Source organism: Chionomys nivalis, chromosome 1 (genome assembly GCF_950005125.1).
Source record: "Chionomys nivalis chromosome 1, mChiNiv1.1, whole genome shotgun sequence".
NCBI lineage: Eukaryota > Metazoa > Chordata > Mammalia > Rodentia > Cricetidae > Chionomys > Chionomys nivalis.
In genome coordinates this window covers 53,430,579-53,454,279 of record NC_080086.1, presented here as the reverse complement: position 1 = coordinate 53,454,279, position 23,701 = coordinate 53,430,579, and the positions used below count along the sequence as shown (strand labels likewise).

The following is a 23,701-nucleotide window of genomic DNA, read 5'->3' as shown; positions in this document are numbered from 1 at the left end:
TAGGGTGTATTTTTAGAAATTGTGGTATAGTATCAATGAGGGAAAAAAAAAGAAAGGAAGGAAAGAAGGAAGGAAGGAAAAGAGAACGAAAGAAAAGAAAAGAAAAAAGAAAGAAGAAACAATGAGGAGGCACAAATACTCAAACAGGAAGTCATGAAAGTGTAACCGAGACCAGCCCTGGTGGGTCTGCCACACAGGCAGCTTCGAGCGAAGTCCCTGGTGGAACCGGAGAAAGTGGAAATTTCGGCTTTGGGGTTACACAAGCAGCAGACACCCTGTGGTCTGGAAATTTTTAGTTCTGCCAACTGTTTTCTCTCTTCCTGAGAAAAATAGCCAATAGGAAGGGGCAGAGGTAGAGCGCCTTTCAAAAATTTAAAAAGTAACAACGTGTGCCGCTCAGGGAAAGGGCTTGTCCAAGGAACAGCCGTACCTGGGATGAAAAGTCGTTCCGCTTGTTCACTGTATAACGTGTAATGCAAGCCCGACTCTCAGCCTTGGAGGGGCAAACAGATCACATACGTCAGACCTAAACACAAACAAACCTTAGGGAACCCAAGCCCCCTCCGCCTTCACCTTGAGTACACATCTCACAGTTACCGTTTCCATGCCTCATCTACTCCATTCAAGCCTCTGACTGGTGTTTATCAATCTCTCTCTGTTCTTTGCAATCCATGTGTAAGCACAGGCTGAAGAAATAAATCCTCAGGGAACTCACAATTAGTAAAAACTCTGTATGAGAGGCAGAGTCCCGGCCTGTCTCCAATTAGTTGGTAGAAATGTCATATTTGGGCAAAGGATTTAGAAAAGTTTACCAAACGGGAAAAGGAGAAAAAGTTAAGTTCATTTGGGGCTTTTATTAAAAAAAAAAATTTCTCTCACTATTTGTTTGTTTGTTTATTTCTTGCTTGCTTGCTTGCTTGTATGGGGGATGGAATCCAGGGACTTTTGCTCACTGGACAAGTGCCCTGCCAGTGAGCTACTGCCCCAGTCCAGAAAAACTTGAATTTCAAGATCTAGGATTTATTATATCATCACAGAAGAAACATCTTTCTCAGGCTGGAAGCGTCCAATCCTCAGGCATGAAAAGGTTTTGTAGGCGGTTTTGAAGTGTGATCGCGGCGTCCTTTGACGTTATCATAGAACTAAACTTCAGTGAAATGAAACCAAACCTGGAAGGCCAGCCGGGCAGTGGTGGCGCACTCCTTTAATCCCAGGATTTGGGAGGCAGAGGCAGGTGAATCTCTGTGAGTGAGTTCAAGGTCAGCCTGGTCTACAGAGGGAGTTCGAGGACATCTAGGACTGATACACAGAGAAACTGTGTCTCAAAAAACCAAACTGGACAGCTACAGTTAGGAGAAGACCACACCATGGGAAGAAGAAAGGCCTTTCCCATCTTTTTTTTTTTTCAGTTATCAGTAGGCAAATGATGAGGAGAGCCAATCTGTTGCGAGAGACCTTTTGACTGAATCAGTCATAGCAGTTCCTGAGAACACAGGGTCCATTTTCCAGCCGGTTGTTAGGCGCAAATCGTGTTTTAAAATTAAAGTACACACCTAATGTACTTTAAGTGCATTCTTCAAAGCAGCGCCATTCCCAGCTCAAGGCCAAGGCATCTGGAACATCCACCCTGTCCCCTCCATTTCACAGGCACCGCTCGGAGAGGAGCGATACACTCTAATGACAGACGATGGTTCAACTCTTCTCAGCGCAGTGAGAAGATCTCTATTACAAAGACTGGAAAATGCCACAAGTCCGTGCCCCTGAACCAGACGACAAGTGGTGAAATCTCAGTCAGCACAGCGCTGGGTAAGAGCATGGGGACACCCGAGAACACATTCGCCTCCATCTTCAGGATCCTCAGGCCACTGCGAGACCATGTGGTAGAGATTCAATACCAGAAACCTCAGATGTACACAGATATATCCATGCCACGGCTTCCTAAAATTAACTTTTGAAGGACTGAAAGAAAATTTTCAAAGGGCTATAATAATATCTGCCAACAGGGCGGCTGCACGTTGGACGCAGAGTTTGGTAAACAGAGGCCATCGTAACAGCAGACTGGTGTCTTATGGTGCCTGTGGGCTGACTCAATGCTGTGTCCCCATTCCTGTGTCAAATGCTGTGTCATTCCTTTTCCAGTCCTTCCATTACTGGAATACAAGTGCCGTGGAGAAAAGGTCCCTCACATTTATTGGCGTATTCTGAGCTCTCAAAATGGTACTCAGCTCATGGTAGGCAGCAGAAAACATGTGCAGGGCTCACATGTGAGCTTCATTTCTGCCTCGGGCTTTACTTCTAAGATTTTACCCCTTTCTACAGTTCAAGTCATCAATGCTTCCTTTGCCTGCTGCTTTGAATCTTCTTTTTCGGGTCTGGGGTTGTAATTTGGTTGGTAGAGTTGTTGCCTGACGTACACAAAATCTGGGTTCAAGTCCCAGCAATGCATAAACTGGTGTGGCCCCACATGCCTGTTTTCCCAGCACTGTGAAGGTAGGCAGACCAGAAATTAAGGCCATCTTCGGTTACACAGGGAGTTTGAAGCCAGCCTTGGCTATATGAGACCTTGTCTCAAAAACAAAACAAGCCGGGCAGTGGTGGCGTACGCCTTTAATCCCAGCACTCGGGAGGCAGAGGCAGGCAGATCTCTGTGAGTTCGAGGCCAGCCTGGTCTACAAGAGCTAGTTCCAGGACAGGAACCAAAAGCTTCGGAGAAACCCTGTCCCGAAAAACCAAAAAAACAAAACAAAACAAACAAACAAAACCAAAACAACCAAAAGCACCCTTGAATGTATTCATGTGATTCCTTAGCTGCAGAATGGTCAGGTTCCAAACAACTATGCTGCCTGCCACCACCCCTTGGGATCTTTGCCCTAGTAATCAAGGTGGCTGCCGCCTGACCACCTGCTGCAAGACCCGTCAGGGTTTCCCATTCACCAGCACAACAGAGCACGTGCCCTGCTCACGAGCCTGGCCTTTCTGTTGAGTTAGCCGGTTTCTCCCCACTTCTCTTCCTGCCATTTTCACTTCCCTACCTCAGAAGGGCTGTGGCTCGGGAGAGGAAATCTCACCCAACACATAGGGCTGTATCCAGGGAACCAAATACTTCCCCCCGTGGCCCACGTGAACCCTGTTCTGACACTTGTTCCCCTGGTGTGGCTTTCTGAAGTGGGGTCAGGGGAGGATGGAGCACAAAGATGGGGGCACCGTGACAGGGGAGGAGGTGGCTTCCATACTTCTGGGAGGCAGGCAATATATTATGGAAGCTCTCTGGAGTTGGTCAGTTCTGTAATTCAGGGTTCTGGTCACACTCTGCACAGGTGAAAAGGAAGTTGGGGTTTGCTTTAGCCATTTAGGACAGGACAAGGGGAGGAGAAGCTCCTTAGGAACCATTGTGTCTGGGATGTCTGATTCTGGCCGTGGCAACCTGGCTGGTGATGTGAGGCAAGCTGTACCCCACTCTCTGAGGAACTGCTATAAAGTGGGTAGAAGTTTGCTTAATTCATACTAAGCATTTCCTAAGCAGCAGCTGAAGTAGATGGTGTGCTATATACCTGTAATCCCGGCAGGGCTGCTGTAAGTTCGAAGCCAGCCTGTTTCTATACAGTGACTTCTAGGGTAGCTAGAGCTACACACTGAGACCTTGTTTCAAAACCTCAACAAAGCATGAAGGTCAAGAGCATCCGGCATGGGGTTAAGGCCCTGCTTTATTCAATACTACCTGTGCGATCTTAATACAACTTTCCTCACTCCTAATACGGCATTTTCCACCAGCTATGAGCTCTTAGAATAGATGCTTCCAAAGGCCATGGAGAGGCTCGCGAGTCTACTGGGTTCATGAGTTCCAGGAAAGAAAGAGGGACGTTTCTCCTTGACATAAGCTTGCAAAGCTACACCTCCTCTCTCCCTTCCTTCCACCTCCCACTTCGCCTTCTTGAGATAGGGTCTCAGTGTGTACCTCTGGCTGGCCTGGAACTTACTAAATAGACTGGAAAGATCGCTAACTCAGAGATCTGCCTGCCTCTGTCTCCCAAGGGCTGCGATTAAAGGCATGGGATGCTGTACCGGGCTCCTTGTTTTCTTTTTAAGACAGGGTCTTAGGTAGCCTAGGCTGGCCTTGTAGTCTCCATGGCCTTTGATTTCTCCTGTCTCCTCTGCTCACGTGCTGGATTACGGGCATGTACCACCATACCTAGTTCGTTTGTTCTTTGTTTTGTTTTTGCTTGCATTAGAGAAACGGGATCCCAAGATGTAATCTGGGTCAAAATACTATCATTACTATTTCTTCTTTCGAACTTTCTGAGACATAATTCTGCTTCACAGGTAAGGTCACTGTGACAAAACTTCTCTTCATGGTTCCACAGCTAGGCAGTGTCTGGATTCCTGGCTCCATGGCTTTACTTTTCTCCAAAGAGTGAAGCTAAAGCACACTAGAATTTATAAGCCAGCTCTCGTGTTCAATGCTTCCTTCTGTCTCCTTACAGTGGGAAGGCTTCCACACATGGAAACTAGTTTTTCTTTACTATAAAACCTTGGACATAAATAAAAATATCACTTACTAAAATTAAGTATACCCAATGACTATGCATCTTAATGAATTTACCTACAGTTAGAATTATCATTCAAAACTAAAGTTGTGAAGCCTCTTATTAAATTCTACACTTTCAGTACTGAATATGATTCATGTACGTATCTACTACTGAAACCAAAACAATACATGGTAGAGTTAGAACTAGAAAAACATTATATATATATATATATTATAATATGTATAACACATATTTTTATATACCTTATATACAGAACATTATCTATTATACATATTATATATAATGTTTTATAGATACATACGTATATGAGTTTTATCTATATATGTATATATTTTCCCTATATGTGTATACATACACACACATGCATACACACATATATAAACTAACACCCAAATTCACTCTTTCTCCAAATGCAGAGTTGTATGAGGCTGTACACACATGTAGTCTCAGCATTCAACCAGAGGCAGGAGGAGCTCACACCTGGAGCCAGTTTGGGCTAATAGTAAGACCTGTTTAAAACAGAGAACCTGGACAAAATAACCAATAAAGGAACATAGATCTTGCCTAGGAGGGTTTCGGCAAGTAGCAGTGGCCTGTCAGGGTGGATCTGGCTGGGCCTGTGGCTTGGCTTTTTATGACACTGAAGGCAATAAAAATAAATGCACCAAAGAGATTTTAATAGCAGAGACAGGTAGGAGGAGCCCTGGCAAGCAAATCGGAGCAAGGAAGAGTTCTACCACAAGAAGGGATTTGTTTACTTTTTTCACTACTATTACTATTATTATTATATTTGTGTGTGTGTGCACATTCATTATGCATGCGTGCATCCGTGTGTGTGTGGTGTGTGTGCATAAACACCCATGCGATGGCACATGTATAAAAGTCACAGGACAATTTTCAGGAGTCACCTCTCTCCATTTCAAAAAAAATTATTTTTAATTTCATCTAAATTGGTGTTTTGCCTGCATGTGACAGTGTTGGATAGCCTAAAACTGGAATTACAGGCAGTTTTGAACTGCCATGTGGGTGCTGAGAATTGAACCTGGATCCTCTGAAAGAGCTGCCGGTGCTCTTAACTGCTAAGCCATCTTTCCAGGCTTGGTTCTGTCCTTGTATTCCATGGGTCCTGAACATGGAACACAGGTTGCCAGGCTTGGCAGCAAGTGCTTTTACCAACTAAGCCACCTCACCAGCCTTGAAGTGACTTGTTTAAACAAACAGATGTTCTCATCATGTGGATTGGGCCAAGAGTGGCACAGAAGCCAGGGCTGAGAACCAGGGAGCCTTGCTGTCCCCACAGCCCATAAATATTCTGACAGAGAGTCAGAGACATCTGTAGAACTCTGCTTTGTTTAGTTCCAGACAATTTGAGGTTGGCTACAGAAATTCCTGCAGCAAACACATCGGTAAGTTACTTATTAAGATTACATCTGGGGCAAAAAGGACTGTTTTCTTCATTAGTTGATATGACTTTATAATTTCTTCTTCTGATTATGAGAATACTTGGTTCCCATGCATGTGTGAACATGACCCATTCTGCCTGTCTTCTATATTGCTTTGTTCTTCTCTTTCTAGTGAGTGGACCTACTTTGAGCCAGGCCTCCTCCTGAATCTAATACAGTGATGGCATATTTGGTTCAGATGAACATCAGACAATGGAATCTTATGCCACAGATGAAGGGACCAGGAATTATTTGTAATTGACTTACGGATCATGAGATATGCCATTTCAATTAGCCTCCCACTTTCCAGGCTAGGATAGGCCCCAAAACCAAAAAAGAGCTTTTTGCAACCATGCCCAAAGATCGCCCTGAGATGAAGGGAATGATCTAGAATGTGGTGGTTCACACTCTAAGATTGATGGACTAGACTCGGGTGTAATAGATTCACAGGCTCCAGAGAAGGCAGGATGATAGGATGGGCTATACCTATACTATCTCAGCTGATGGCTACTCGACCTTGGGAGATTGATTAAGGTTTTGAGCCCCAATGTCTGAGTTTGCAAAACGAGAGGATTCTGTCACCATTAGCCATTGGCAAAGACCTCCTCATCCCAGGCTCTCAGGGTCTCATGCTCCCTCCCCTTGCTCCTGCTGGTGATAATCAAAGGAGAATACAAAGTGGTGGGAAACACATGCAATGATTCAGGAAAAAACTTTGGGAAAGGCTGGCTCCTTAAATGGCCGTGGGATGCCCCTCATCATCTACAAGCCCAGCAAACTATGATGACATTCTCCTGCCAGCCATCTTCATTCAGGTTTTACATTCAGGGAAATGTGGGGAGCTGTTGCTCCTGGCAGGGCATTCAGGAGGGAGCTGGTTGAGGAGGTTGACATTTAATCTGCAGTGGTAATGCTGGGGAATCAGCTTTGGTAAGGCCAAGGCAAGAACATTCCAGAAAGGGAGAACTAAGAAGTAAAAGGCCATGAGGCAAAACCACTGTTTTACAAGTTTGTTTTTTAATCTCATTTTTTTTATCTTTTTTTTTAAAATCTCATTATTGTCATCAAGAAATTTGCTTCCCTGCCCCGAGTACTTTATCCCAAGTGAAATTTTAACCCCACAGACGTCTTTATCTCTAAGGCAGAACTAAACTCTGAAGAGCCACAGACTACTGCAAGGTCTCAACTTTTTCTTTACCCATCAGGAATCAATCTTCATTTTCTTTGGGGCTCAAGTCACCTACAGAGAATGAATGACTTGAGAAAACAATGGCAGAAAGTGTGGCTAGAGAATGGTGCCAAGAGTGGAGCAAATACAAGAGCCAGTAAGAGCTTCACCAGGGATTCTCAAAGGGTGTTTCCTGGACCACTCATATGGTTAGAAGTTCAGAGCAGGGGAGGGGATGGATCTCAGTAGGTAGCATGCAAGGACATGTATACTGAGCTAAACTTCAACCTGGGCAATATGAGACCGTCTCAAAACAGAAGTAGACACTCATGTAGCACGTGCAGCCTGTGTTTCCACGAGGCTTCTCGGCTGTGCTAACACCACACCATGCTGAAGTTTGAAGCCACTGGACTGGAATGTGCACTGCACAACGGACCACAGAAGACTGTGGGGGTTTATTACAAAGGCAGGGAGGGCAAAGGCAGGGAGGGGTAAAGTCACTGGAGGCTCTGAGGAGGCTGTCTGGGGACATTCACATAAGATGACTCTGGCTGTTGTGAGATGAGACTGGGGGGTGGGGCCATGATGGGGGGAGAGAAAGAGAGAGAAGAGAGAGAGAGAGAGAGAAAGAATATGAATCCAGGAAGGTTTTCAAATGGTCCTCATTTGCAAAATGGAAGAACAGAGTGCAAAACCGCTAAGAACGACGGGACTGCACTAAGTGGCATGTAATATCCGTGAATCATCTTAATCATCTTGTAGGGATGTAGATGCAAAGCATGGCTTCAAAGGTAAAAAGGAGGAGAAGGAGCTGTGGTCACAGCTTTGCAAGGCTGCTAAGCAAATTAGAATGAAGGGGAGGGAGGGACTCAGCACACTCTTGATTAACTCTATTTACATATTCAGAGACACCAAAGCACACAGTAAGCACCCGGTAGATGTTAAACGTATTCTGTTCCAGTCTTCAAGTCTCCCTCCCAAACTTATACATATTAAATTTAAACACGCACCGCTCACTTCTCCTTTAGAGTCCCCTTATTTTGGGTCAGCATGACCAATTCAGTGAGCCAGCTATCTAGTTAAATATTCGCCTGGCCTGGTAACTCTGTAATATGCTTACAAGGCTACTTCAGGGCAGGGGAGGGTACCTGGTGTTCTATTCAATTTCCTTTCATTTTCGTGTCCCGGACCACCCCAGCTGTGGAATCTAACTGTCGGGGCCCAGAGAGTGAAACTTAATGTGGAATCTAAGTTTTCCAGTCGGTTTCATCATTAACTCTGGAGAAGAAGGCTGGTAAACTAAGAAGAGTTTTCTGTGAGGAGGGAAGACAGTGTAGGGGTAAATGCCAGGCACACAGTTGTCCAAGACTCATGTCCAGACTAGTTAGAACCAGTCTGATCCTGGCATCCCTAATAATCAAGAAGCCAGGCTTGGCTGCCAGCCCTCAACAGGCCAATAAGATAAATAATAGTGAAGAACAGAGAGACGAGACTTACCCAGTGTGGTCACACGGGAAGAGAAACAAAGAGAGCCAGTGATCCCCAAGTTCATCTTTAGGGTCTGAGCACGAAGTTTAGGTTTAAACAGAGGTTTAGGTAATATTTCTTTCTCAACCTGTAAATCACAACGCCTTTGGGAGGGTCAAACAACCCTTTCATATCAGATACCCGATATCCTGCATATCAGATGTTTACATTATGGTTCATAACAGCAGCAAAATTACATTTATGATGTAGCAATGAGAATAATCTTATGGTTAGGGGTCACCACAACCTGAGGAACTGTATTAAAGGCAGGCTTTCGAGAACCATTGGGTTGAGAGGGATTCACAGTCAAGCAGTCCTGGCCAAGGAATGGTCCAGCCATTCTCACTGCCTCAGCTCAAGTTGTCAAAACAGTATGAGATCTCTTTCCAGGAGACAAGCTCCCTGTCTGGCTGGCACCAGACTCCCAGACCTTTCCTTTTCCCAGCAGGAGACTCCTGGGGAAATTCCAATTTCTTGGGCTCCACTGTCTCAGTAATTTGATAGGCAAAGGGAAGCACACATGATTCTATTTAGAATATCTTCATTCCTGCCAAGTCTATCACACAGATTCTGAGATCAAATCATTTAATTCCTGTAAGTAGGTTTTTTTATCTGACAAACACAGATGACGACATAGGCAAAGTAGGTGTACGTAGCCTCCAGCACAGACTTAACTGTCAGTCAAGATGATTATTACTGACTGAAATGGCCACAGGAACATGTAGGTTCATGAACCGTTAAGGAAACACAATTCTGTAGGCCTTCAAAAATGAATGCAATTGTCTTTGGGATAGACATGGGTGGGACAGGACAGTGCAGTAAATAAAACATCTCCAGGCTGACTGCTCTCAATATATGCATTATGTTTATCTGAAATGGCCCATCTAGCCCTGAAGAACACCTCTCCACATCTTCAGATCACATGCAAGTCTGGAAGGTTCTTCTTGAGAAAAGGGCATAGTTAGCTTTGGAGACGACCTCCGCCAGAATCCACCCCTACACAATCTCATCTGTTTCCCCCTTCATTTTATCTCAATTGCCCTCATTCTCTGGGCTATATTTACACAAATCTCCTCTTAGGTTTTCTCCAATCCATCTCCTTTCTACCCCCAGAAATTAGGGCTGGAGACAGTCTAGTTAGCATATTTTAAGTGTACAGATTAAAATTATTTTCTGGAAAATGGTTCAGTTGATAAAGATTTTGCAGTTTATAAGGGTTCTAAATTTAATCCCCCTGTACCCATATAAAGTTAGGCACAGTGGCAATGCACCTATAATCCCAGTATCGTGGAGGAGAAGAGAGGAAGATTCTTGGAGCTTGCTGGTCAGCCAATCTAACCAAATTAGTGTCTCAAAAAATGGAGGACGCTGAGGAAAGGCTCAGTGGGTTAAAGCACCCACCATTCAAGGGTGAGGATGTGAACTTATACCCTGACCACCCAGATAAATTTTGTGGGGGCACGGTACTTGTAACTCATAAGGTAAAGGCTAGACTAGACTAGCTAGACTAGCTAGACTGCCTGCGTTCAACTAAGAGATGCTGCTTTAATATACAAGGCAGACAGTGATTGAGGGAGACACCATGTCAACCTCTCTTCTCCACAAGCACATGCACAGACACCCATGTGCACCTTCACACATGTGTGCGCCCACACACATATACTTATGCATACACATCACACATATACATAAAAAGAAAAAGGTGGAGAGGTTGAAGGTGACATCTGACATCAAACTCTAGCCCCCATGAGTATATCTGCACATGTGTGCACAAGTACACACACCACAAACAATGCCATTCTTCCAGTTGCTATTGTGGAATGCTTACGGGTGAAGATGGACCAGTAGCAGAAAGCTTAGCCTTTCTGTTAGTGCTGTGGTTCTCAGCCTTCCTAATGCTGACACCCTTGAGTCCAGTTCCTCATGCTGTGGTGACCCCCAAGTATACAGTTATTTTCACTGCTACTTCATAACTATAATTTTGCTACTGTTATGAATCGTGATGTAAATGTCTGTGTTTTCCGATGGTCTTAGACAACCCCTGTGAAAGGGTCATGTGATCCCCCTTAAAGGGGTTACAACCCATAGACTGAGAACCACTGTACTAATGTCCCCACCATGGACAGTTGACCTCATGTCTTTGTTTCTTGGTTTCTGGTCCGAAAGAGATTTAAACACACAGGTGCCGGGATGACCCAGTATTCCAGAACCCCCACTCTGTGGGGTTGTTCTTTCCGTTCTCTCCATACTGTTTGCTGCACTTTTTACAGTAGTAGCCACTCTGAACTATCTGCCTCTAAGGACAAGATCAGTCTTCTTAACCACCAAACCCTCAGCATGCCACATGCTCTTTGTAAAGGGAGCTACTCAATAAACACCCATGGGAGGAGAGCATGTACTTACCCACTCATTTTATGAGAACAAGGAGAGCAACATGGTACTTTTGTCATGTAATACACTGAAAGAGTTGGGTTTGGTGGCCCATGTTTTTAATTATAGCACTTGAGGAGGCTAAAGGATGACAAGTTAGATAACAGCCTCAGATATACAACTTTCTAAGATACGTAGTAAGACTCAACTCAGAAATAATTAAGTAAATAAATAAACATATCACGAGATGATCAGTTAGTTCTTTTAAATAGAAAAGGGGGGTGCTGTAGAGATGACTCTGTATTTAAGAGCACTGGCTGCTCTTGAAGAGGACCCACATTCAATTCCCACATGGTGGTTCATAACCATCTGAAATTCCAGTTGTAGGGGATCCAATGCTTTCTTCTGACCTCTGCGGGTACAACAGACATATGGTATACATTTACATACATAAAATAAATTAATCTAAAATTAATTAGGAGGAGGAAATGAATACGATGAAGCAAGACACGATTCACATTTGTCCTCAGTATTTGTTGAATGAAGTCGAGTGCATCCATCTCAAGAGGCATCTGGCATGGGCATAGTCACAGAGCAACCTTCTGTTACTCTGACTCCAGTACAAAGAGAATTACAAAATCTCTGCAGATTTAGAGATGGATCCCTTAAAGCTGCAGGCTGTTCTCATGGTGAGTAGAACAATTGCTCTCAGGTCCCCCTAGGGTGATCTGACTCCCAGTACAACCTTGAACCAACAGGGCATTGTTATCTCTGGACTTGGGTGTTACTACAGGTGTGATTCCTCCTCTCTGAGGAGCAGTATAAATAGCAGCAGAAGGGAGGTGGCAGGGCCTGCTCTCAGACTCAAAACATCTTCTACAGAGCTCTGGTCCATGCCAAGATACCACCCTTTCGGCACATTCAAATACGGATAGATGCTAAGCATTCCACAAAACTGCATTTCAGGCCATTAGGATGCTATGGAGGTGCCCTCTGCAACATCTGGGTGTGGCTCAGTGGGAGAACGCAACAGATGGGGTCTTAAGAGTAATGAGGCTTCAGGCCATTCCTCCCTGGATGGGGCAGGGGCCCTTATGAAAAAGGCTGCACGCAGTGTTAGCAGGCTAGCTCAACACTTTGGTTTTCTGCCTTCACCCATGTGAGGATGCGGTAAGAAGATCCTCAACGGTAAAAGAGGGCAAGAACAGCAGGTTTATTAACAGAGCTGTGGGAAGTCACCCTCTAGAATGAGCTTTATCAAGAGAGAGAGCTTCCCAACTGTGGACAGCCATGATCCGGCCTTGAAGTGGAAGAATGTCAGAGGAGAGAACCGCCATGATGAGCGAAGGGGGTCCTGAAGGGACAGAGAGAGACCCTGCAGTTCTGGAGAACAATGGGGGTTTCTGACTCTTACAGGTTCACGGGGTAAGGTGTACTCCCCACCATGCAACCTAGCCTGGCCTGGCCTATGCTCTGCATGGAGGCCGCAGGTGGATACTGAGTGGAACCGTAAACGTGTCCCGTAGTCACATGGAGGTGGGCTGCAAGGTCACAGCACAGCTTGCTTTCTTACCAACTCTCTATCTGGGAGTTACAGGGGTTATGACCTGATGTCTGGCAGAGAGAGAAAGGCAACTAGGGAGTCTGTATGCTAACAGCAAGGTCAAATGCTGACACCTTGAATTTGGACGAATTTGGACTTCCAAGCCTCCAGTATGGTGACAAACAGTCCCCATTTGTGGCATTTAAAAATAAATTACCTTTTATCCCCTGCTGCAGAGGTGGAGGCTTGGATGTGTTCAAGATTCGGCTTCCCTTGTAATCTACCACCAAGTAACAGACGTGAATACTATTCGACAAGAGGTGTCAAACACTACCCTCGCCCACAATGCCTATACCTACCACACGGCATATGCCTGCCACGTGGCATATGTGAAGCTACCAAAGCCTTAGACAAGGACCAAGCCTATCTCTGTGTGCTTGTATCCAATTGTGATAGGTGTATATATGTCCAGTTGGTAGAGGCACTTTGTGCTGGGCACCAGATCAACCTAATTAAGGTTGGTGACAACTAGAAACTAGGGAAATGGGTAAAATGTAAAACTAATTGAGAGGGGAAGCCATGGAGAGTGGTTGGCTTCAGCTGTGTGCTAGTTAAGAGCTATGGAAACGAATCTCAGGCTAAGGATGTGATCGAAGAACACTTCAAGTATAAGAAACAAATAAATAAAAATTTTGACTCGAAAAAAATTAGCCACTTCCAGGTGTTCTGTTAGACAGGGCATGCGGATTCATCAGCATCAGATGTGGGAGCCAAGCACCTTTCCTTTCTCAGGAACATTCAGTCTAAGACAGCAGACCCCAGGCTGAGACCTCTCGCAGTATTCTAACGCAGTAAGGTACATGTGTAAGGTCTCATTTCCCCCAATAGAAGCAAAATGCATCAAGGAGAGAGACTTTTCAGGAAAACATTCTAGAACTTTCATCCAACTTGTTTTGAGTTCAGATGCTGATCATGGCTGAAAAATACATCCTTAAAATACAAACACCTCCCTGTCTACCCTCAAGCCAACACCAAGTTTGCCAAAGACATTCTATATCCCTGCCTCTTTTTGTGAATTTCTGCCCCTGAGATGAACATTCACATGGTCAAGCGGTCTTGACAAAGGCTAAAAGATGCTTTGATGGATCAGAGAAAGATACCAACAGATATACATGGAGCTCCAAAGAACCATGATTCTTATTCATGCAAACACAGTCATTACATTACATTATATCACATTGCCCATTTTTCATACACCCAAAATCCTGGTAATATTCGGTACTTTCATGACATCATTGGGGTAGACAAATAAACATACTATTAAGCAACAGTATGAAACCTCCTACCTATCAGGCACAGCTTTATTGCCAGATGGTAGGCAGTTCTACCCCCTCAACAGTCTGTGATTAGGAGAGCAGGATTTGCACAAAAAGATTGATGTTAATTGCACACACTCAGCACTTCCTTTCTCCCTGTTTCTGTGGGACAGAGCATGTCAAAAATCAAACAAATGTATCAGAGAGTCACTACTTGCCTGAACTGACCTGATTTGTTTTCTACATATTGTATACTGTGATTAGCTCAAAAGTCAGTTTAACCCTTTGACTTCAAAATCATATTAATTAAATTCTACGTAGCACAGCTATCTCAAATCAGCAGCTTTGATACTCACCGAGTGAGTGGTAAATGAACTAATGGTAAAGACATTGAGTGGCAGAGAGAGGTGGGTGAGTGTCTGTCTGTCCTTGCTGACTGCTGGAGGCTCCCACGACTCTCTAGCCATACTTAACTCACCTTTAGTAAAGCAAGCCTGACACAGTACAGTACTGGTATAGAATGTACTGAGGAAATAGGTGTGGGTGGTTTTATATATTTTTATTTAATTTTACTTTATGTGCATGGGTGTTTTGCCTGCATGTACGTCTGTGCATCACTTGTCCGCTTGGTGCTCACTGAGGATGTCAGATCCCCTGGAACTGGAGTTACAGATGATTGTGAGCCTCCATGTGCGTATTAGAAATTGAGCTCATGTCCTCTGAAAGAGCAGCAAGTGCTCTTAACTGCTAAGCTAGTTCTAGCCAAGTGCTGGATGCATTTGTTTGCAGTTTCGTTTGGGGGACAAAGTCTCACTATCTCACCCACTCTGGCTGTGAACTTCTGTGCTCACAGGCCTTCCCTCCTGCTTCTGCCTCCCAAGTAGCTGGGGTTACGAGTCCATATCACCACACTGTGTTGACTTTTAAAGACATTTGAACTAAGGAATGGTGTCTAGTTGGAAAAGGAGAGTTACACTCATAACCCACATGTTCTGATTTCTTCCTAGGTGGCACCTCAAAATGTCCTCTTCCAGTTACAGCTGGAGCAGCTCCTCATCCTCAACTTTGCTCGACTGTGCTGGTTCCACACACACTGCCGCTGGCTCTAAGGAACCTGAGACAGTCTGATCTCTTGATTTCCTTTCTAGGTAAAAAGCATAACTTGTTGAAAAGAAGAAAGAAGAGAGAGATGGGAGAGAAGGGAGAAGGAGTGAAGGAAAGGAGAAAGGGGAATGAAGCAATCAGAGAGACTTACATGGCTTCAATTTATGGGGGAGCCAGGGAAGTAAATCAAATGGTTTGGAGCACGATGGAGAGTTTCTGAGCTGTAAGGGAGTCTCAGCATTACAGCGAGGAAGACTCAGAAGTGTGGAGGCAAACCCTTTACCGACAGGACGATGTCTCCCGCTCATGTTTCTTAGGACTTTAAGTTTTACTTAGTGCTACTTCTCACTGTGACTGGAGACTATTTCTAGGGAATTTTCTGTTTGCTGCCAGCAGTTGCTCTTAGAGCTAAATCCTCATTTGAATTTCTATCCCAAGATGCCGCTGTGAAAATCTGCTCTTCCTGCATGTTAGAGACACTGGGAACTGGGCAGAGTGACCAGATGCCCCTAAAACCCAGGGTGGGCATCAGGCAGAGCTGGCTTTCAGAGATCTGGTCTCCAGACTGTGTTCTGCACCTGACAGGGCACCAACTTTTGAGAAAACATCTCCACTTCTTTCTATTTTGTTTTATTTTGAAATTTATTTATTTGTATGTAAGTGTGTGTATATGTATCTACATATAAGGACATGGACATGACATGATGCATGCATAAAAAGGAAAGCAAACTTGGGGGAGTTACTTCTGCCCTTCTACTATGTGGGTCCTGGGGATCAAACTCAGTTCTTCAGGTTTGGAAGCATGTATTTTTTTTATTTGTTTGTTTTTACCTGCTGAGCCATCTTGCCTGCTTAGTGTCTCAGGGATCTTTCGGAAAGAGCTGGGAGGAGGGGAGATAAGAGCCAAAGGTATTCCATACACCAAGGGGACAGTGTTTCCAGACAGAACAGGGCAGTGACACATGTGAACCCATAGCAATCATGGCAGAATGCACAAGGGCTGCACAGGCTCTAGACAGACAAAAATCCTAGTCCAGAGGACAGAAGATGGACACAATATCCCATTGCCAGCTGAGGAGCTACAGGCATTTGATAGCCGTTGGGGAAAGGAGAGGGAGTTTTCTTCATCTCTGGTAACGGACTGTGGAGACGGGATGAAGCCATTTATATCTTACGTCTGCTGAAGCATTTCATGGTGCAGTTCTCCTCAACCAGTGGTGTTTCTCTCCCTGCTTCCCCGTATTCTGCTGGTCTCTCTGTAGGGTGGGGCACAGCACCCCTTGGCACATCCTGCTTTTCTACAGCGACACCCTCCCCGACTTCCAGATGGGAAGCCCAGTAAATAGTACCCGGGGAAAGCAAAATGCACTCCAGCACAGTGGCTGGAAGGTCTAAGCATGGGAGCCCTAAGACTGACAGTTTCTGACCTCTTCAAGAAGCTGCAGAGCAGGATGGCTTGACTTTGCAAGGGGCATCTCTTGTGCGAATCATGTCATGTGAGCCCTCCGGGCCGCTACAATGTTACTCTGAGAATCCAGACCACAGGGCTGATTCTCAGAAAATAACACAATCTTTCCGACATCAGGCACCTTTAGGTAGGGCAGATGGCTCACTTCTAAGGTTAAGCCATTGTGTTCTATTTTGGTGGGAGGTCCCATCGCAGTCTCCATTGTGACATATTTATTTCTTTAAGGTTTCTCTCCTCTTAACCCAATCCCACCTACTTCCTCCACAGACTTCCTCCTCTCCCCCTAGAGCTTTGCACTCCACTGCATGAGCTCATTTCCTTTCTTTTCTGAAGTCTACCCAGATTTCCCTCCCTTCCCCCAGCACCAACAACTGACCAGGGAAGAGAAACGAACACACGACATTGGCCTTTAATGAGTTTACCATAACCACATTACAAGGGGGAAAGAGCAAAAAGCTTCCCTTTAATAAGGATGTAGGACTTCCTCTGACAAATCAGAGGAGTTTTATTAATTAACTGGTAGCTATCCACGAGAACGGCACATCCGAAGTCTCTACTGTGAGCTGATGAATTCTGGTCACACAGAAACCTTGCCATGAACTAGATAGAGTAATGGACAGAATTTAATCCCCCTGCTCTCCCTAGGCAGAGCAGGGGCGAATATCAAAGGATCCTTTCAGACAGGACACTAATGAGTTCTAGGACACTAGGACCTTTGCTGCCAAGCACCAGACAAAACTGGAAGGACCCCATCTTGATGATGAGGTGATTAACAATTACAAATCAAAAGAATTTGGAGGCTGCACGCGGGGATCCTTTCCACGGTTCTTTCCAGGATAGGCAAAGAAGCTCGAATCTTTCAAATTACCAAATAATTAAGAAAAGAGAGAGAATAGAAAAGCAGTAGGTGTGTGAGGCTGGCTGTGACCTGGAATGACACACTTCGACAATCACTGAAGTGCTAAAGAAAATCAGAAAACCAGCCTTTTGAGTCTGTTGAAGAAGCCAAGACAGTGTTTTACACAAAACAGGAAAACCTTCCAAAAGACAGGCATTACGAGCTGTCTCTGCTATGGTATTATTCCAGCCCTTACCCAACAGGAGTTAGCAAGGAATTCCTTGAAAAATGGAAAGATAAACATGCATTGTTAGTTTCTGTTGCTTAACAGTTGGTCTCCGAAATGTTCTGCTTGCAGGAATCCTCCCCCATGTAATGTTAAAAATCTGTCCAATATTTTGCTAAGACACACTGGTAAAAGCTCACGATGCCCCCACAACACTACCTGTAATCTGCTGTCCAGAGAGAGTACTCTTACCTCCAATCCATGATCGCGGTTCATTTAAAGGGACTGGCGAGAAGGTACAGGACGCAGGGCACATGTATTCAGCGAGGTGGGGTGTGTGTGCTTGTGTCCTCCAACTACAAGCCAGTAGAAGTGAGGACCCAGTGCCCCTGACACCTTCCGCTGCCATATAATCGCAAGGAAGTGACCTTACTGTTTGTTGCTTTGATTAGAAACAAAAGCCTCTCAACATGAGTCAGGAAAGCAACAGGGGAAAATCCAGCTAAAAAGACTGCTATTTCTTTTGGCCACCCGAAGCCTCTCTTCATTATACACTTAAAACATATGATGACATACTGTGCGCTGTGTTCTCAACTTCATTTACAATGTCCAAGAGGGGTTGAGAATTATTCAGAGATGATCGATGCTGGGTACCGTTCAAATTCTAATCCGGCTCCCCATCCTGTACATACTCTGGGTTAGCCTGGGAAATTCAATGCATGGAATAGCGTATTTAATAAACTTTCCTTCTCACAGACAACTCATGCCCATGGATTTTCCACTCCATCAATGTCAGTCAGCATCATAAATACCAGGCACAGGGTGTCGATCTTGTCAGGCTAACTGTGGCTCACTGAGGGTGGATTGCATCATTTGCATTTTGGAGAACAATTTACTAATGGAATTACTCAGAGGGTAGGGAATATTCAAAGTACATATTACTTCAAGTTAAAATGAGAAGAATACACAGAAATATAATTATTTTGAATTCCTTTTCTTACAGCAGTTGAAAAAGAGCTCATGGTACCATGCTTCTTCAGTCTGAAACAGAAGAGCCTTCTGGCATTATGGGTAAAAATGTAAGTTCTCGAGTGAAGCAAACCTTGGTGTTTTGTGGAGGTTTGTCTTTGAGAAAGTTACTTGATCTTTGTGAGAACCCATTTTTTCCTTTGTAGACTGGGGACAAAAGTCCCTGTCTCGCAAGTGTGTGGGAGGGGTTAGAGGAGATAGCTCGGGCGCTGGGGATCTGATGGCTGTAAAGTATCAGATACCCCAACACTGGAGCTGGAGGGTGAGCCGCCTCCCCAATGCCGCGGCAAATGTACCTGTCAAGGAGCAGGAATGGTTTTAAGTCAGGTGACGTCCTTTCAAAGGTTTTACTTACTCTGAATGACAGACAACGGACTGTGGGAAAAATCTCACGCAGAGGCCGACTTAATCAGCAACAAGTCTGGGTGCAGAGAGAGGTGACACATCCTGACCGGTGGGAAATGTGCCAGCTGACTCCGGACTGAGCGACTGTTATTTGTACGCATGCATCCTGACAACCGGAAGAGCTGGACGTTAGAAGAAACAAGCAAGCTGCTTAAGCGCTCCAAGGGGCCGCACAGTCAGTGGTTTTGCTGTGCAGCCCACTACACCTGTCGGTAGGATGAATGAGAGAGTGTACAGAATGCTCTGTAATGATGTCCCTGGGGGACCCTCAGAAAGTTGCGAGCCTCCAACAGTCTGGGCCCTAGTGAAGATAGCATCATTAGGAGGACCATGAAGATAACTCAGACAGGGACTTTCTCATCAGCACCAGCACCTGTACGCAGAAGTGGGGAAGAGGGTGAAAACAAGGGGTGCGGCTCAGTGGCAGAGCTTTGCTGGCTGGGCACCAAGGCCTGGTCTACTCTGAGCACCATATTTGTGAAAACAGCGTAGCTATGACTAGTCCTCAGGTTATTAATTAGATTATGAATGATCTTAAGTATTAGATTAATATCTCATCTCCGGCATTAGTGTTCCAGAAGCGTTCTATAATTGTTGAGAGTGACAGAGTAGCTGGAATGGCAGCCTAGAGCCACCAGGACACATCCTGGTGGGCATCAGGAGACAGACACGCTCTGGATGACTGGATGACTGGATGCGACTCTATCCAAAGGTACTCCCTGAACTTTTCAGTCATTCAGCCTATAATTTCTGCTTCTGCCTGCGGATGGGCAGGTTCTCTGTAGCCTGTCAGTTGGGAGAGAGAGGGCTGTGCGACTCGGACACAGCCAACTGCACCGTGTGACCCTGGATCCTGTTGCTATCAATACAAGGTTGAATAGATCCTACGTGTAAAGATTGGGGAAGCCTAGGGATCCAGCTAGGCTCAGAGTGAAGTGGTCCATCCCAGTAGCACTTGGTTATTAGACAGGAATGCTGGGACCAGTTAGGAAGCATTCTTAGACAAGTGGCACTCAGAGACCAGGAGCAGGGATGGGTGAAGCCCACTCTATCTGACTTGATTCTTCTCAACGCTTCCTGACAAGTGTCCAGCTCTGGGGCAGACTTAACCTGGGTTCCTGATGAAGGACTCTGTCTTAGTTCATTTTCTGTTGTTATAATAAAATACTAGAGATGAATAATTTACAAAAATAAAGATTTATCTCACGGTCCTGGAGGCTGGACTGTGCTGGGGCATGGTCATGGCATCTATGAAAAACCTCCTCACCACTTTATAATGGGGGTATCACATATGCAAAGACAGAGCAAGCTTGCTGACTTGGGTTTCTCTTCCTTTTTGTTTAATGTCCTCAACACCACCATGGGTACCCCACCCTTATGACTTCACCTAATCCTCACTCAAAAACCCCACTCTGAGTACCATTACCACATGGTTTTGGGAAGTAAGTTTCCAACACTTGAAGACTGAGGGGTTCAATGTCCCACCCACAGCAGAGTCCCCGTGAAAGTGAACCGACATCCTGAAGAGGCTCTAAATGAAGATGAGCATCTGTAAGCCGAGACTGTCAGACACTCATTGTGCTGCAGTCGCAGGCTCAGCTACTGGGCAAACTTGGGCAGGCGCACTTTCAATGCTCCTGGGAGTAAGATAAGGGAAAATACACATAATAGTTTAGGGGAAAATATGTGTATAGAGGGTCCCATTTATTTTCCTGGAAATTTAATTTTTTTTTTTTTTTTTTTTTTTTGGTTTTTCGAGGCAGGGTTTCTCTGTAGCTTTGGTGCCTGTCCCGGAACTAGCTCTTGTAGACCAGGCTGGCCTCGAACTCAGAGATCCGCCTGCCTCTGCCTCCCAAGTGCTGGGATTAAAGGCGTGCGCCACCACCGTCCGGCAAATTTAATTATTTTTTATTTTACACGTGTGAGTGATCTGCTTGCATTACGTATGACCAACCACATGGGTGCCTTGCCTTCAGAGGTCAGACGAGGGTATCAAATTCCTTGGAACTAAAGTTACAGACAGGTGTGAGCCACCATGTGGGTGCTGGGAACCTAACTTGAGTCTTCTACAAGAGCAGCAAGTGCTCTTAACTGCTGAGCCATGTTTCTGGTCCACAGGGTTCCCCCTTCTTTATAAAGAAGTATAGAGTATCTTTGTATTATCACTAAACCATCATTTTCTTCCTTCACTGAACACTTCACGTGCCAGGTAGATGTCAGACACACTATAAACCCCAACCCAGGCAATGGGCTGCCATCTTCCAAAACCAACAGCTTAACCTAGCACCAAGCCACCGGCCATAAATACGAGACAAGCTGTGCTCCTAAGTGTAGTGAGATTTGCAATAAAGAAAGGAATATTTCCTTTCAGATTTCAGCCTCCAGACCCAATTCCATTTGGTTCAAATATGGACACCAAATACAGATAGGGGTGCTACAGAGAGACCAGCTTGGCAAACAGCGTGTTCCTCAACCAATTGGATTTTGTGGCCCTGGAGGAGAGCAGTGGCCGCTTGCTATGCTACTTCACTGTCTGGGCCCAGCATCTCTTCCACACACATTGTCTTCTGCTCTTCACTGTCATCAGCCTGTAACCAAGGCACTTGGGTACCTCATGGTACTTCCTAAGTTTGCGCTCATTACAAGGACTATTACTTTGGGAGTTCATAAGTCGTAGGCACCAGAGCTGGTATCATGGGTGCTCAGGATGGCATTGAGGTCCCACAGGATCCCAGGCTCAGAAGGACCTCATGCTTGGTTCAGTGCTTGGCTTCTTTATTACAATGTCTAATGCTACTTTTACCATTACTTTGTGTCGCTTGAGGTCAAACTAAGAGCTGGATGTATGCTGGGCAAATGATCTACCTGTGAACTACATGTCCAGCCCCAGCCCTGTGTGTGTGTGTGTGTGTGTGTGTGTGTGTGTGTGTTTGAGACAGAGTATCAAAAGGCTTGTCTTGAACTCATTGCCCTCCCCCTGCCTCCCAAGGGTAGGCATTACAGGCCCTGCCATGCCTGGCTCTTGTTGGATAAGAAGTTGAGTATTTTCCTTCTGCACAGAGCCACATCTCTCTGCCTGGCATTGTGCTGGGTTGTAGAGACCAGTGAATGAGCAGGGGAGAAATCCAGGACAGGAAAGGAATAGAAAGACAAGTAATACACAAAATAATTTCAGATGAAGATAAAAATTGACAAGATACAGACAAAACTCATAGTAGAGAGGGCCTATGACCCTGGCCAGAGAAAATGGGCAGGACAGGGCGACAACAGCTATGGGGATTGGGCTCAGGACAGGGCTTGTTTGTTATGTTCAGGGCTGAGTGAGGAGGCACCTGGAAAGCTCTCAGAAGCTACCGAGTGAAAAAGAACTTCTGTTTAAAAAGGAAAATCACCAACTACAGAAAGTGAATTCAAAAGTTACTAAAAGCGGGGTTGATAAGCAGCACTGAAAGTGTATTTAAGGTCTCCTTGAGATCACATGCTGTGGCCGCTGGGTATGCTGTGTCCAGGAAAAACAGACCCGATGGAAAAATCTGTTACTCATGTTCTCCTCCAGGCAGAAAAAGAGGGAAGTCTCTTGTGTAGGGCGGATTCTCTTGCTTTCTTAACCACAAATGGAAAAGCAGAGGTGAAAAGCTTGAGGCAGAGAGGCAGGCATTGAGGGGTCCTTAGGTCTGTCTCACAGACAGGCAGGCGTTGAGGGTTCTCAGGTCTGTCTCACAGACAGGCAGGCGTTGAGGGTTCTCAGGTCTGTCTCACAGAGAGAGAGAGACAGGCATCGAGGGGTTCTCAGGTCTGTCTCACAGAGAGAGAGGCAGGCATCGAGGGGTTCTCAGGTCTGTCTCACAGAGAGAGAGGCAGGCATCGAGGGGTTCTCAGGTCTGTCACACAGAGAGGCCGAAGGTGTCTGCAGCTTTCCAGACTATGGACACAAACTCTGTAAAACCTAATAGCTTCCTCGTGTTTGGAAAAATAAAGACAAAAATGCCTTTGAAGAACCTGTTTGAAGTCCATTTTACACACAGGAAACTGAGACTCAGAGAAGTCAGTGTAAGCAAGGAGCCGCTCCCCGTCAAAGGTAAGAAAACAGAATGTACACCCAGAGCCCAGAGTCCCAAGCCACACTTTTCGGAGAGGCCGCTGCAGTCAACATGCAAAGAAAGTGGGCTGACCACACAACCTTCCATCTCACTTCCTTCCTGGCTTTCTCTGGACTCGGAGTTTTTGTTCTGTTTTGTTTTCCCCTTTCTCTGCCCATTTGCAGCCCTTTGAAAAGAAAACAAAACCATTTCCTCCTCTTCCCCCTCCTCTCCTTCATCCCCCTCTTTCCCCTCCTCTCCTTCATCCTCCTCCGCCTCCATTTCTTCCAACACAGAGGTCTTCTCTATGTAGCCCAGGCTGGCCTTCAGTTAGAGTTACTCCTGCATAAAATGAAATATTTTATGCGGGAAGACTTTAGGGGCACACACAGTGGCAGGCTGGTATCACGCTGTGTCCTCCCTGTTTCGGCACACACCTTTTAATCCAGCCACTTTTGCTTCACCTATCACCTCACTTCCTTTCTGTCCTCTGGGTCATTCTGAACTAAATCTAAGACTTCAGAAACCTGTAAATATTTCAACATGAAAGACCACGACAGTCTTTTGGAACATAATCCCAGATAGTGAAAAGGAAAAAATTCTCAATATCCTCAAATGTGTTAGAGTTCAGATTTCCAA

The 23,701-nt window shown here is 45.3% G+C and overlaps 1 protein-coding gene across 3 annotated transcripts in view; it reads right to left on the bottom strand.

The window, feature by feature from the left end:
- Nucleotides 1-23,701, bottom strand: part of Frmd4b (FERM domain containing 4B) — a 332,706-nt gene that overhangs the window by 145,260 nt on the left and 163,745 nt on the right. The window contains exon 1 of one of the 3 annotated variants that reach the window (XM_057768440.1): nucleotides 17,802-17,905. The exons of the other annotated variants lie outside the window; for them this stretch is intronic. Coding sequence (XP_057624423.1) covers nucleotides 17,802-17,825 — 24 coding nt within the window. The 5' untranslated portion in view covers nucleotides 17,826-17,905. Of the gene's footprint in view, nucleotides 1-17,801; nucleotides 17,906-23,701 lie in introns of those variants that run through there. 3 annotated transcript variants of the gene reach the window in all.